The sequence below is a fragment of the Juglans regia genome, chromosome 13, assembly GCF_001411555.2.
Source record: "Juglans regia cultivar Chandler chromosome 13, Walnut 2.0, whole genome shotgun sequence".
NCBI classification, from domain to species: domain Eukaryota; kingdom Viridiplantae; phylum Streptophyta; class Magnoliopsida; order Fagales; family Juglandaceae; genus Juglans; species Juglans regia.
Window position 1 is genome coordinate 35,331,158 of NC_049913.1, and position 15,197 is coordinate 35,346,354.

General features: G+C 34.1%; 2 protein-coding genes across 5 annotated transcripts; one reads left to right on the forward strand and one right to left on the reverse strand.

The window, feature by feature from the left end:
- LOC109017287 lies at positions 1-2,351 on the reverse strand. The gene is made up of 2 exons (XM_018999582.2): positions 1,572-2,351; positions 1-1,086 (listed from the first exon to the last, which is right to left on the reverse strand). Exons 1-2 carry the CDS (start codon positions 2,212-2,214, stop codon positions 455-457), a joined length of 1,275 nt encoding a protein of 424 aa, XP_018855127.2. The 5' UTR covers positions 2,215-2,351; the 3' UTR covers positions 1-454.
- Positions 2,352-6,921: 4,570 nt separating this feature from the next.
- Positions 6,922-12,696, forward strand: LOC109013664 (serine/threonine-protein kinase MPS1). Of its 4 annotated transcripts, none has more exons than XM_018995822.2 (6): positions 6,922-7,345; positions 7,984-8,403; positions 8,582-9,621; positions 9,981-10,181; positions 11,033-11,194; positions 11,828-12,696. In XM_018995822.2, exons 1-6 carry the CDS (start codon positions 7,186-7,188, stop codon positions 12,398-12,400), a joined length of 2,556 nt encoding a protein of 851 aa, XP_018851367.1. In that variant the 5' UTR covers positions 6,922-7,185; the 3' UTR covers positions 12,401-12,696. The 4 variants fall into 4 exon arrangements, with proteins under 4 accessions (XP_018851367.1, XP_018851368.1, XP_018851369.1 ...); XM_018995823.2 differs by having other exon boundaries at positions 7,990-8,403; XM_018995824.2 differs by having other exon boundaries at positions 6,923-7,345; positions 8,651-9,621.
- The last annotated feature ends 2,501 nt before the right edge of the window (positions 12,697-15,197 follow it).

Below are 15,197 nucleotides of genomic sequence, written 5' to 3' on the forward strand. Positions count from 1 at the left end.
TTGAGTTCACTCATTGATAGAGAGTCTACATAAGGAGAATGTCAAATATATATTGGAAGCAGTGTATGATTTCGGAACTTTGAAGCCTTAAATTGCCTCTTAATTCTTAAATCAAGCAAACCAACCCTCCTCTGAATGTAAAATTCAGCACCAAATGTGTTAATAATGCTCTGTATTGGCATGGGGCTCTCCTCTTGAGTTTGTCCCAAAGCAACTTCCCCAAGTATACCATCTACCATTTTATAGGATATCGCCCTATGCTTCAATATTTTCAGTCCCTTACTGTTCTCAAGTTCTTGAATAATATTTGTCTCGTCTCTTACCCTACATTCACAGCTCAGACTTCCAACTCCAACGGCAAGCCACATATTAAAACAAGACCAAAAGATTTCCCAGATATTGATAAAGCAAGAAAATTTACTCTATCCAACGAACAGTGTTGGATCAGATTACATTAGAAGCCACTGTAGATGACAACAAAACAAGGCAAAATGGCCTTGGGATTGAACACATACAACTCGTCCAAATTAGAGTAGAGCCCCATAGCCCCGGCAACAGAGTCATACTCCTCCACACTCCCCTCCATGTTCTTCTTCACCCTGCCTGCAATCACTCGGCAAACCAGCATGGCTTTTTTGTCGTTGCTATCCTCCACTGACACTCCAGCTTTGTCATGCGCCTTCCCACTTGTCGCAGTTGTCAAAATTCCCTGCTCAGCAGCTCCTCCGGCCGGTTCTCCGGCAACCTGGAAGCCATTCTTTATAATACTGCAGACATTGCATCGTGGGGTTGAATTGCAGAGATTGGAGGAACCGTTCAGCCCCAGTGAGCAGACAAAGGTGGTGCAGTGGAACCTAAGGAGCTCGTTGCCGTCTGCTATGCAACGCGGGTGTTTCTTGGGGAGCTTGGTGGCTTTGGCTTTAATGCAGTCTCTGTACTCCTCGAATCTCGAGATGGTTTTCTGGGTGTTGTGGACTTTCAGGATGCGGTCAATTTTGCAGATGGGAATTTGTTTGTTCAGCCAGCTTGACTGGAATATGATTTCCACTATGTTTTTGCTTGTGTCTTCTGGACCCAGTTCAGAAACTGGATTTTGAAACCCAGAAAAGGAGATTGAGAACTTGTAATGTACATTTATTTGAGGACGGGAGAATAAAATGATGCAAATATGTTATTGGTGCATGCAGAAACTAGAAAAGTAACCAAATTGACAAAGAAAAATATGGTTGGATTGAAATGTTGGATAGGACATGAAAATTTAACGATGTCAGTTACCTTTCTGAGAAAAATAATAAAGCCAAGAATGAACAAATGGATTTTTCACTATAATTGAATTCCCAGTCAAATTAATTCAGATTCTGAGAGCATTCTATTAATTGAGAAGTAGAGAATATTGGATTAGGAAATTAAGTAAAATCAGATTGAGGGAGTGAATAGGGATTGGAGTTTGATGGACTCAATTGACGATAAACTCAGTATTAGAGGAACCAAAATGTATTTTAACCTGAAAATTAAGAAGTGCATGCTCCTCTTGACATGGAACTAGAGAGGATGAATAAAGTGTGAAATACCTGCGTGCCTAACAGCCTGATGAAGCTCCAAATTTTCAGCTTTCATGAAGATCTCACCACATTCAGGGCAAGAACAGACGCTACCCCTGAGAGAAGGGTCCCTGGTGAAACCAAGTACAGGATCTACCACCATTCTACACTCATAGCAGCCAGAGAATCTACCGAAAGGCATTCCTCTGCAAGACCCAACGATGGATGAATTGGAAGACGCAGAGAACGAAGTAGTAACAACCCCATTGAGTTCACGTAGAGGAGCTTTCAGGGATCTCGTAGAAGCATCATTTCTATTCGAACCCGTTGAGGCCCTTTTCTTGTGGACTTCCGGGGATCCTGATTCAGGTCTGTGCATGATCTTTGTGTTGCTACAGAGTGAACCAGAGCACTTCACTTTCTTGCATTTCTTGGCAGTACTCTCCTCCAGGGCTTGCTCTTGTTGTTGCAGTCGATGCCCATTCTGTTGTTGCCGCTTTTGTTGCTGCTGCTTTTGTTGTTGCAATGGTTGATGCTGTTGTAGTGTTTGGAGATCTCTACAGGTCAAAATGCCTCTAATAACTGACCATGAGGGTGGTTTCTCAGATTTTAGAGGCTGGTGGTTTTGGTGGATAATCTTGGTAGGTTTTGTTTGGTTTTTGGGTTTAGCCATTGAAATGAGAGGTCTGAAAGAATGGTCTATCCGAGCTTAACAAATGGAGAGCTTTTGGGTTTTGTTACAGTCTTTCAGAAATATCATATAAGATGATTTATAGACAAAATGAAACTGAAGTGAGGGAGTGTGGAACTGCAGAGGAGAGCCCCCTTTGTTGGAAAGTTAATATGGATTTGGGACTACGGGTGTGGGGCTCTTGATATGTACAACAGCTTTTGATTTATATATTGTTTGCTTGCTCTGAGTAAGACATTGCGAATTATTGGGTGGTACCACAGAAGGAGAATGAGATGTGGTTCCCACATTAACATGACAAATTGACTTTCTTTATGGCACATTAACTGCATTTGTATACATTGGATGGTTCATGGTTGTGATGTTTTTGAAGGTCTCAAATTTTTGGGAATTGTCATTGTTCTTGGGGTGAGGCATTTATCTCTTTTGTTTTTTCCTTCTGAATTGTTTTTTAAACAAAAGATAAATACTTTAGTCACAAAATAATTTTACAAAAATATATTTATAATTTAATATGGCTTGATATGATACGTTAGATAATAAATTTACTTTTAAGATGAATGACAATATCACATCAATATAATGGAGGGGTTGGTTACTAATTGCCACAAAAACATGGACTGCCCTGTTACCCAAGTTGGCCTCTCAATAATTTATAAATAATAATAAAAGAGTAATATTATATATAGTTGATAAGTGCGTAAGTATTATGCAGTTATTTAAAAAAAAATAGAAGTCTATTATTAAAAAATTATTATTTTTTCATGTGAGTTATGTATTTATTTACTATTTTCAAAATAATTACACAGCATTTACACATTCACGATTACAATTATCATTTTTTATAATTAAAATAATTTTTTAATTGTAATTAATAGTTTATAAATAGTAATAAAATAGTCTGAAAATATCTAAAAATAATTGTGTTTACAAACATGACCAGAAAAATTCACTAATGGCACCGAGTGGGTTACTAATTGCCACAAAAACATGGACTGCCTGTTTCCCAAGTTGGTCTCTTTGGGCTTAGTGCAGAGCACAAGACATTAAGGAATTCACTAATTGCACCATAATGGTGCCTCTCTTATGGGTAAAAGCTGCTGCTTTGATTCCTTTTGCCTCAAAATCATGCCTTCCCCATATGCTATGGAATATTATAAAGCTGTATACTTTAATTTAATTTGCAGGAAAAAAAAATCACACTAACCCAGTAAACTTTGCATAGTAATTCACTGTGGTAATGGTGCCTTTTCAACCGTTAAACTAAAGCTAATTTACAAACATGATTCTTGGTTACCGTTGTGGAGTGATCTGTGTGTGGAATTTGAGATCAGAGTGACAGATAAACCATATAAGCTTTAGATTTTAGAATATGGTATGGAAGCTCTTTATTTGTGTAATGTTTGATTTGCATCTTTTTATTGGCAAAATGAAAATCCAGACTTTGTAAAAAGATAGACAATGGCTTTAATGGGAAAGTTAGACAAGAATGTATCGGTTACTAACAAGATGATTTAAACAAAAGAAGTACATACAAATCAGTAAACAGTACTTTGATTTGTTTGAATTTCAAAAAGTATATAATGTTTTTGTTCAAATGAAAGTGATAAGAAGATCATTACTTACTTTGAGTCATACGCTCCGTTTGAGTTCAGAGATGAGTTGAATAAAATATTATTAAAATATTATTTTTAATATTATCATTATTTTAAAATTTGAAAAAATTAAATTATTTATTATATTTTATGTAAAAATTTAATAAAATTGTAATGATGAGATAAAATGAGTTAAAGTGAACCTCGAATCCAAATAGTGGAATCATGAGAAACCATGAATTGAGACGGTGTTGTTAAAAGAAATAATATTTGCAAGCGTGTATATTAACACACTAAATACGTTATTTATTTGAAAGCTTATAATATCAGTAAGCATAAATAAAATATTCGTATATCAATTTTTAAAAACTATAATGAATCTCATCTCGCAGAGATTTAAGCTATAAAGTTTATAAATGAAAGTGATACTCTTTGAAGGAAAATTATTTAATCCACACAAGAATTTCATATAAGTGATTTTACACATTAATGTATTGGTCATTTTTATTCTGAATTGAATATTTGAATTAATTTCTTACCAGGCAAAGACTGACATTATTATTATTATTATCATCACGAGTACTGTTATATTTATAAAAATAATTACATAAAAATAATTTTATAAATTAATATAATTTTATCTAATTTATTATATTTATTTTATAATAAAAATAACTTCGATAGACTATTTGCTTGGTGGATAGATGGAAGTATTGCCGATCTGAAGTTGGGTTGCTCATATTTGGGCTGGAAACAGGTTTTGGATTACTCTTCGGGGTTGCTGTTCTGAATAAATGTGACTCTTACGTGGATTCAGGATTGGATCGTGTCACGTCCACCGCTCCCAGTTAGTTAGTGAAATTGTTCTTTTTTTTTTTTTTTGTTATTTTTTTTATATGTATTTTTTTATATTTTTAAATATTTAAAAAAAATTATAATATTATTAAAAAATACTTTCTTAATCATTAAATAAAAAAAATTATAAATAAAATAAAATATTTTCTTAATCACTAAATAAAATAGTTTCCGTTAGTTATTTTGATGTGTTTTTTTTTTTTACCTTTTTTTACATATATTTTTTTAATACTTTTAAATATATATATTTTAAAAAAAAAATTTACAACATCATTAAAAAATAATTTCTTAATTATAAAATAAAAATAAACAAAAAAATGCTAGTGGTAGGTCCAGCAAGAGTTGAGAGCAAGACGCCTAGCATTATCTTTCAGGATTTATGTAGACGGGCTGTAAGATATATATAAAAGGTTTTAATAATAAAAATTAAAAGATTACTTCAAAGCGTGATACGCATATATGAAGTTTTAAGTATGAATGTAAAATAAAAAATAAAAAAATTTAATATGTCAATTGATCTCAATATTTTTTAAATAAATAAAATAATTAATTATCACATATATTAGAGCATTGGCATTAGCTAGTCAAAATTTGGATAGGTAGTTCAAAAGTGGGTTGTATTGGACTAGACAAACATCCAAATCTATAATTTTGAGCTATAGTAATTCTATATATTTCTCCAAATTTGACTAGTCATTGTTCATCTCTAAACTCTTATTTTACTCTACAATTATTTCCAACAAACATATTCCTTCTCTTGTTTTTCAGTTTTTCACTTTCCTTTCTTTTTTTCTCTGTGTTTCTAGCAGTACTTTTTTTTTATTTTTTATTTATCATGAATATGAAAGCTGGAGTCCTACAAATTGTGCCAAAGTAGAAAAGTCCAACTAAAGAATACTTGTATGCTTGCAAATGCTCGTGGACATGCTCATGAAAATTTGTAAATAAAGTTATGAGATGTAATATAAATAATTTATTTTGTTAAAATTTATTTTTCAAAATATAAAAAAAAAATTATATTATTATTTTGATTTTGAGATGGCTAGTCCAATATGGAGTAACCTCTTCAAAAATTTTGATTTTAGCCAAAACCTTAAGTTTGAGTCAAAATCTGGACTTTTAGCCATTGTCAATGCTCTTATAATAACTATAGACTAATAAATAATTTATAAGAAAGTCGTCATTTATTTTCTTCCGAAACGTTATCTCAATAATATTAAGAACTAAAAAAGTTAGTTCCATTTATTTTTATTTCAAAACCTAATCTTAACAATGTTTATGATTTAAAGTTTTCGGCTTATCCATATTGTTCAATTTAAGTTTTCAAAATAAAATGCAAAGAAAATGATCCATAAAAAGTCATAGATATTCAAAACTAATTTAAACATACATACAACGTAATAAATCAAATTAAAAATTTAAATTTTCATGTTGAATCAATGAGCATATATATGATTTGCAGAGAATAAAACATATTTAGGATTAAAAAAATTCACACGTAATAATCTTTTATTTTTATTTTTAATTTGAGATATTTGTATCAATAATCTCCTCATGTGATCTTAGTATCATCATCATTTTATAGAAAACATAAATATTTAGAAATGTTAGATGTCCCCAATATTTTATTAGCATACCAAACAGATTTTTAATCCCTATCGGTTCTTTATACACATGTACATGGAAACACTTCAAACAAGCGGACTAGAAAGCAAAGAAATATTATTCCTATGGTCCCATTGATAATATATTCTTCTAAATGTTTATAAGGTAAATATTTTTCTTCATCCTCAATTTATCATCTCCGATTTACATTTTAAGTACTTTTGTTTTTTTAAAATTTGAATGATTGAAAAATAATAAGTCAGTTAAGAAAAAATCTATTCATCATTTTCACTTTCATCATCTTCTCATCATTTCATGATGTGATATTAAATGATAGGTTTACAAGTGAAATGTAATAAATAATTTTTAATTACCTAATATTATATTATAAAATAATAATAAAATAATAAAAATTGAGATGATAAATAGTATTACTCGACAGTTAAAGCATATCACATTAGTAAGGTATTAGTGTGGTCACGCTGATAGAGAAGTCACCTTCAATTCTACTCTCCTAATTTGGTAATTTGGTAGGCCCAATGTTAACTCATTTTATCAAAGACAACATGGGCTCAATAACAGATTTTTCTGTTGCGCAGCCCATTACCAGCAAGTGGGTGGTGATGGCTCCAGGAGCGCCAAGAGACCGTTCAAAATTTCACCTTTCCTTCCCCTCTATGCTATTCCTCTCAATTCAGTGAGCGCTGTGTCAGTGTCAGCCATAGGGGCTCTCTCTGCGAGCGTCACCAGAACCAGCTCCGATAACCGTCATGGCCATGGAACCTAATCGAACCTTAATCTGAATCCCTTTGGCCTTTCGGACGTCTCTGTCTCGTATTTTTATTGTTCCCATATTCCCCATCCTGCGCTTCTATAGAAATGCCGTTGAGATCCGGACATGGACAGGGAGGCTAACCTTCCGGTCGCGCCTGGGCCTGCGAGGAATCTGATCCGTCCTACCGCGAAGCCACCCGATACGACGTCGTCTTCCTTTTCGTCTTCTCCGCCGGACTTCCTCCGGAATGTCCAGGCCGCCTTCAAGCGCCATCGGCCTCTTGGTATCTATATCCCTTTTTCTCTAACTCAAGGTCTACTTTTTCTGAAAATGTGGAAAATTGGGGCTGTTTTTTTTTCAATCCGTTGCAAGCTCAATTTAGGGTTTATTCTGTTCTTTTCTATATTGACACTCATCACCCGTCACTGAAAATTTTAAATTACTGTTTATTTTGTGGGCATTTGCAATAAATCTAAATAACATATTTGGACTTTTATCAATTTTGCTTTACTATCTGTTTAGTTTTATTACTGATAAGTTAGGCCGTTCTTTTTTTTTTTAAGATAAATGTTTGCTGAGAAACTTTAATGGATATGTACGTGTGGGTTAAATCAATGATTTAGAGTTTCGAACTTGTGGGCTTTTTAAAATAAGCTTCTGGGGTTCAAATTATTGGTTAAACTAAACTATACGCGTCAGGAACATTGCATGTTACTATATGATGTTTAACAATGTTAACCACTCTATTTCCAAGTAATTCTCTTAGAAAGCTTTTTCCTACACCTTTTTGTCTGAAGGTGATTGAGAACTTCGAGGTTGAATTAAATTCTATGATCCTTTAACCTTGGCCACTACTTCTGATCATTCAGGTTTTATACATGAACAAACTTAAAATTTTTGTAATGTTTGTTTCTGAGGAAGTTTCAGGCACAGGGCAGTCCGACATTTTAAGGCCTAGGCGGATATTGGTTCCCCAACGAGAAGGGTCAAGGAGTTCGGCTTCTAACGTGGGTCCAATGTTAGATACTAAGAAGTCTCAGGATGTGGTTTCATTGAGTCAGGGTCACATGGCGAAGGACTCAATTGCAGGAACTAAAAGCACAGCCACTGTTATGGGGGAAACCCAAGAAGATGCATCCATTACTCCACCTTCCATTTTGGGCACTACTACCAAAACCTTTGATGAGAGCTTGCATCAATTTGATGCACGGAGAGATCAACCCAAGCCCATTACTGGTTGTCAGGATAATGATCCAATGGCTTCATTAAGTGGAGAATCTCAAGACCCTGGTGGTCAGAAAAAAGTCTTGTCTTCAACTAGAAGCAATGCCGTCTCCCAGGGTATTTGCTTGTCCCTTCTTTTTTTAAATTGCTTGGAATCCAGTTTCTGTTTTAATGCATTTATGGAAGCTTTCAGGGTGACATTGTGACAAATTTTTCTGAATCATTGCTTGTGCTGCATAATTCCTGAGTTTGTCACCATGCACCGCAATGTACTTTTCTCCTCTTTCACATGCAGGGGCCGATGAAGGAATGGCCACTGGATTGGAGAACTTATCATCTCATATGGGTTCACTTGCATTGACAGAAATGGAATGGATTGCAAGCAGTCAAGTGGAGGCATCGACCATTGTTAATCATGACTCAAAGCACCGGAATTTTCAGAACACAGAATCAGAGATTAGTTTGAGATCTGATGGTGGGATCACTTCTTTGTTGGCAAAGAGAACCACGGCTGTTCAGGATCAGCTGCACCAGTTCAAGAACTTCTTAAGCCAGCCTGCTACTCAGTCGTCAGTTGTTGGGCCATCTTGTGCTACCACCACATCTGTCCATTCAACCTCAGCACCCATACTTAATTTAACAACCTGTAGCTCTCATTTGCATCGAGACAGCAGTTCTCATGTGGCCGTAGAATCTTTGGGAGATTTTAACAAGAATGCTTCTTCTGCAAGTCAAGGAAATATGGTGAAGCTGTCAAATCCTTCACCAAAGGACACCTCTGGAATGTTAATTGGCCAGACATCCATAGCAGCCAAAGCTTCTAACTCTGCCACGGATATCCGACTGGAAGTGAAGGAATATGACCCGTCCAAGGAGCAACAAAACAGAGTGCCAAAGGAAAGTAATGCTCCCGAAAATTCTTCTCTTCTTGATGATAAGTCAACAAAAGGATATGCTGGTGATGCTACCAATGTACAATCACAACCTCCCTTGTCCAAAAACACATCTTCAAATGCGAAATTGGAGTCTTCTAAATCAGAAAAACAAGAAAGAATTGCAAGTGGGAAAAGTACATCAGCTCCTCGTAAAAGGAATTATGATCCTGACTTGTTCTTCAAAGTCAATGGCAAGCTCTATCAAAGGCTTGGAAAGATAGGTAGTGGAGGAAGCAGTGAAGTCCACAAAGTGATTTCAGCAGACTGTACAATATATGCATTAAAAAAAATAAAACTCAAAGGCCGCGATTATGCCACTGCATTTGGGTTCTGTCAAGAAATTGGGTATTTAAATAAGTTGAAAGGAAAGAACAACATTATACAGCTTATTGACCATGAGGTACTCACTTCCAATATACAATTGTCAATTATAACAATATGCAAGTCATTGATGTTAGATATTGCTATGTTCAGTCTCCTTTAGGGCATCTATATTCATGTATACAGACAAAAAACTTGCTACTTATGTTTCGACATGGCTATTACCAAGAGAGAAACCATTGCTTTACTGCCAGCTTATGTTCAGCAGTGAAGTTTTTATGGAAAGATTGCCTAAAGCAGCCGGACAAACAATTGGCCAGGGATGTTTTACATGATACGCTGATATAACAAATCAAGTTTTTCTAAAGAGGCCAACCAAACTGCTTCAAAAATTCTGGTTTATATACTTGTGTCTCTAACACCCACTGTTGATCTTAGGTGACAGATAAGGCCTTGCTGCAGGAAGTCATGAATGGATCTATGAGTAATAAAGATGGCCGAGTCAAGGACGATGGTTATATATACATGGTACTTGAATATGGGGAAATTGATTTGGCACACATGCTATCACAAAAGTGGAAGGAAATGGATGGAACCAATCAGACAATAGATGAGAATTGGCTCCGCTTCTACTGGCAGGTTCTCAATTACACCTTAAGTTGATTGATACTGCCCCTTACCCACAATAGCTTAATTTTTTTAAAAATGGTGCATATTTTAATGAAACGAATACTCTTCCCAAAATGCCCTTAGATGGGCCAAGAAAGCGGATTTAAAGTTGCAAAAGGTCAAATTAAAATTTTGAAAAACAGGTGGGGTTCAACTAGATAAATGTTTTTATTTTTGAAAACCTTTACCTATTTTGGGATAGCCCAAAAATGAAAGTAAGCAATTGCCTAACAGAGAGAGTAGATCCTATTATTTATTGCCTTGTATTTACTTTTGTATTTATAATGCTAGTATTTTGCTTTTTTAGCAAATGGTTAAGTAGCTGGGTTTTTACTTATATACTCTTTGTTTGGTGGTGGTGTTCTGTGATGTTCCTCCAATATTTTCATCTAGTTGACCCAAATTCCACACTGCTGTAAATTTTCCAGACAAGTGGAATATCACCTTTTTAAATAATCTCTCTCTCTCACTCTATCTCTGCCCCCCCTTCTCCCCTCCCTCTCCCTCTCCTTGAAGAAATTGGCATCTTACTTTTATATTGGTTAAATAACTCCTGGAATATTACGTTTTCATAGTGGTCATTTGGATATCTTACTGAAGTTAAACCTTTTGCTGCTGAACAAGGGCTAGGATCTAGATTTCTGTTCTTGCATTATGCTTGTAAGATGTGCCAAGATACTGAGGCATATGTGCCCTCAGAAGAAGAGTGTTTTTGCTCAAATATATACATGAACTAGTTCACTTTTGTTGGGATAAAGTAATCTTGCTGCTTTCTGAGTTTGAATATGGGAATTGAAGTTATTTGTTGTATTACTTGGCAGCAAATTCTTCAAGCTGTAAACACTATACATGAGGAACGTATAGTGCACTCTGATCTGAAGCCAGCTAACTTCCTACTTGTCAAGGGTTTCCTAAAGCTGATTGATTTTGGTATTGCGAAAGCTATTATGAGTGATACTACCAACATCCAGAGGGATTCACAGGTAAATTTTGGTACGCCCTACAAATTGGTATGTGTCTGTCTCATTGACTTTGTGCCCCTCTGGTGACTGATCACATATAGCCACATTTAGAAGGTTGAGTACCTCTGTTGCTTTTCATGCTGCCAAAGCGTAGCAATGGTGGATTGCAAGTTTTTTTTTTTGTAATGCTGAACACAATGCATATTGATCAATATGTATTGGCATTAGTCCTCCATGATACTGATTATGGCTGATTTAGCTAAATTCAAATACTGCTGTGGATTCAGTTAGGTCAGTAGAAGTTAAACCATTTTCTGTACAACTTTAACTAGTCTGACCATACTTGGGCTTTAGTATAAATTTGAGAGGTCATACAGTGCAATGATCACGTTCTCATCAACACTACTTCTCTTCTTCTTCTTCTTCTTCTTCTTCTTTTTTTTAACCATTCTTGTCTTGTTTGGTTTACTTTGGGCTTTTGATAAGAAACATTAGTGAGAACCTTTTTCGCAAGCTTTTTGGTTTATTGGAAGGATGCAGGATTTTGAATATTGAGATTATGAAAATGTTTGATCGCAAGCTAAAGCACAGTGCTTGACATTGTGAAGAAAACTGTTATGTTTTACTTTTTGCTTAATTATTTGACTGCTGCAGGTGGGTACACTGAGCTACATGTCTCCAGAGGCATTTATGTGCAATGAGAATGACGCAAATGGAAATATCATAAAGTGTGGTCGGCCATCAGACATATGGTCTCTTGGCTGTATCCTTTATCAAATGGTATACGGAAGGACCCCCTTCTCAGAGTACAAGACATTTTGGGCCAAGTTCAAAGTTATAACAGATCCAAACCATGAGATTATGTATGGACCAGTTCCTAATCCCTGGCTTCTTGATCTCATGAAGAAGTGTCTCGCATGGGACCGTAATGAAAGGTGGAGAATCCCTCAGCTGCTTGAACACCCTTTTCTCGTTCCCCCGGTTCCACCTCAACTAGCATCATCTCAAGATCAAAGCTGTAAACTGCTCAGACTAATTGCTGACACATGTGCCAGTGACCAGGAAGCTTCCATGCTGTGCTGCCAGCTTGAGCAACTGCTTAGGGAACCAGATCAGGAAACGGCATCTCAGTTATTAACATCACGAGACCAACGATGCCAGTTGCTATCCCAAATGTCAAAACTTTGCTTTCAGCTCCATGAACGATTAGCAAACTCAACAGGGTAAGTCGAGATATGGGAAATGGATCATTCTTGGTTACGCCGGCTTAATCCCCAACCTTTTGTAAGGATAATCGGTCGGGTCATTATGTTCTTTCCACAGGAGGAAAAAAGAAGCAGCTATTTGGCACCCCTAATTCATTGTATTAGTTTCTGCATAGATGTTGATCATGTTGGAGGACAAGAAACTCAACAAAAAATCTGTAACCAATTATGTATAGTAGGATTGCACTCATTCCCTTTTCAGATCCAACCGAGTAGATAATCTGAAATCAAGGGCTGATGGTGCAAAATCTTGATTCTTCCTTTGATTTCAAGAAAGTTTTCATGCTTAGGATCTTCTGTCCTCTTATGACCGTCTTTAACGGATGAATATGTGCTTTATTTAGAATTTCCAGGAAATGAAAGAACTAAAGTAGCATTACAAGTAAAAGGCAATGGCGTTTCATACATGAGACGAGAAAATTGTAGTTGTAGGTGCTAAATCTACAAAGCAGTCCAAGTCTTTAACTATTTTATCTTCACTTTTAAAACATGGTAAAGGAAAATGGTTGCAACTACTTAACACTACTAGAGGTGTAAATTTAAACCAGAAAACTAGAAAATCGCAGAACCGGTCTGGTCCGGTTCCAGTTTTACGCTTTTCCAGACTAGACTGGATCGGTCGGAGAAAAAAATATATAAAAATTAATATTTTATAGATAAATTTTATACAAAATATTTTTTATATGTAAGTTTTATATATAATATATAATTATATGTGAAAGTTGTATATATAATTATATATCATATATGAAATAATTTTATATTATAATTTATAATTTATAACATAAAATATTAATCTTAAATATGAACATTTGTAATTTGTTTAGAAGTTATACTAATATAATTAAGTTTAGTAGTTATATTTATACTGATATAGTTATACTAAATCACTATAAGTTTATAACTAATACTAATATATTAGTTTATAACTATACTAATAGTAAAATATTAATACTATTATATAGTCTAATATATTATATAGCTATACACTATAAGTTTATAACTAATACTAATATATAACTATACTAATAATATAATATCAATACGATTATATAGTCTAATATATTATATAGTTATACTAATACATAAGTTTATAACTAATACTAATATATAACTATACTAATAGTATAATATCAATACTATTATATAGTCTAATATATTATATAGCTATACTAAATCACTGTAAGTTTATAGCTAATACTAATATATAACTATACTAATAGTATAATATTAATACGATTATATAGTCTAATATATTATATAATTATACTAATATATAAGTTTATAACTAATACTAATATATAACCATACTAATAATATAATATTAATACTATTATATAGTCTAATATATTATATAGCCATACTAATATATAAGTTTATAACTGATACTAATATAGTTATATTAATACTAATCACTATAACTAAATCACTGTAAGTCTATTAAATGTATTACAAATATATATAAATTATGAAAAATTCTATTTGCAGTCCCCATTTGGGGACTGCATGTGCAAACCATTCATTAAATAAAAAAAACCATTTTGATAAGGATATTAATCTAATTTTAAAAAAATTTAAAGATAAAATTGACTAGACTTGCAATGCAGTCTCCATTTAGGGGTTGTACGTAGCATTACTCATAAATTATAATTATCAATTTCCCAAATCATCAAAAAAATCTTTTTAATTGTCATTTAAAAATGAAAAACAGAACCACATTGGGGAAACCGTGCCTAAAATCACTCTCCAACAGCAAGCTGCAAACGTCTCTACCTCTCTCTCGTCTATGCCGCCTCACTCTCTCGTCTCTGTCTCTCTGCAATCTGCCTCAGCTCTCGTCTCTCTTCCTCAGCCTCACTCTCCGTCACACATAACATAGCCGCAGCCTACCAGTGGTACCACACACAGACCCTCGGCCTCACCTCACGATAATTTATTTTTGTATTTTTTAAATTACTTTGAAATCTCAAATCTAGTAGATGGTTTTATTAGGGTTTCTGAATATGAAATTTAGTATTTTTGTGATTGTGTTTGTGTTATTAGGGTTTCATAATTGGGTTTGTATTATTAGGGTTTCGTGAAGTTTATAACTTTAAGAAAATGAGATAATTGCATTTGGTTTGCCTCACGTTTTTTGCCTCTTCAAGAACAAAAATATTAAAGGTTTGGTTTTGAAACCTTTATGAAACACCAAAAACATGTCTTAGCTTAAGTAATCTGGGTGTCTATATATGTTGAGGTTGGTATTTGAATTATCATTTGGGGAATGATCATGTAGGCATAGGCAAGACCTGTGTAACTTACCTCAATCCTACACGTAGATTAGTAATACATTGATTTTTGATTTATTCATTTTCCAGGAGTGTCATATCTTTTATGTTTCTACTTTTTCCCAGCATCCCAAATGTTTAAATTTTTTTATCTGAGCAACTCTTCTGGTGGCCAGTGTAATCATTAATAAAACAACCCATAATTCATCATTATCTTTCTTAATTATGAAATACTGATTGGCAATGACAACTCAATCATTTAACTGTTCAAGTGCTTACCCCATATACATATAGTTATAGTTGTTTTTATTAATTTTATTTTTGTTACTACAGATTTTTAATGACAAACTGTCAAATTTACATTTTAAAAAATCAAAAAATCAGATCGGAAACTAGTAAAACCGGAAGTACTGATTTAAGAGGATAATCGGTCCGTAATCGGTTTTGAAAAATACAAAACTAATACATACCGGTTCGGTCCTAGATTTT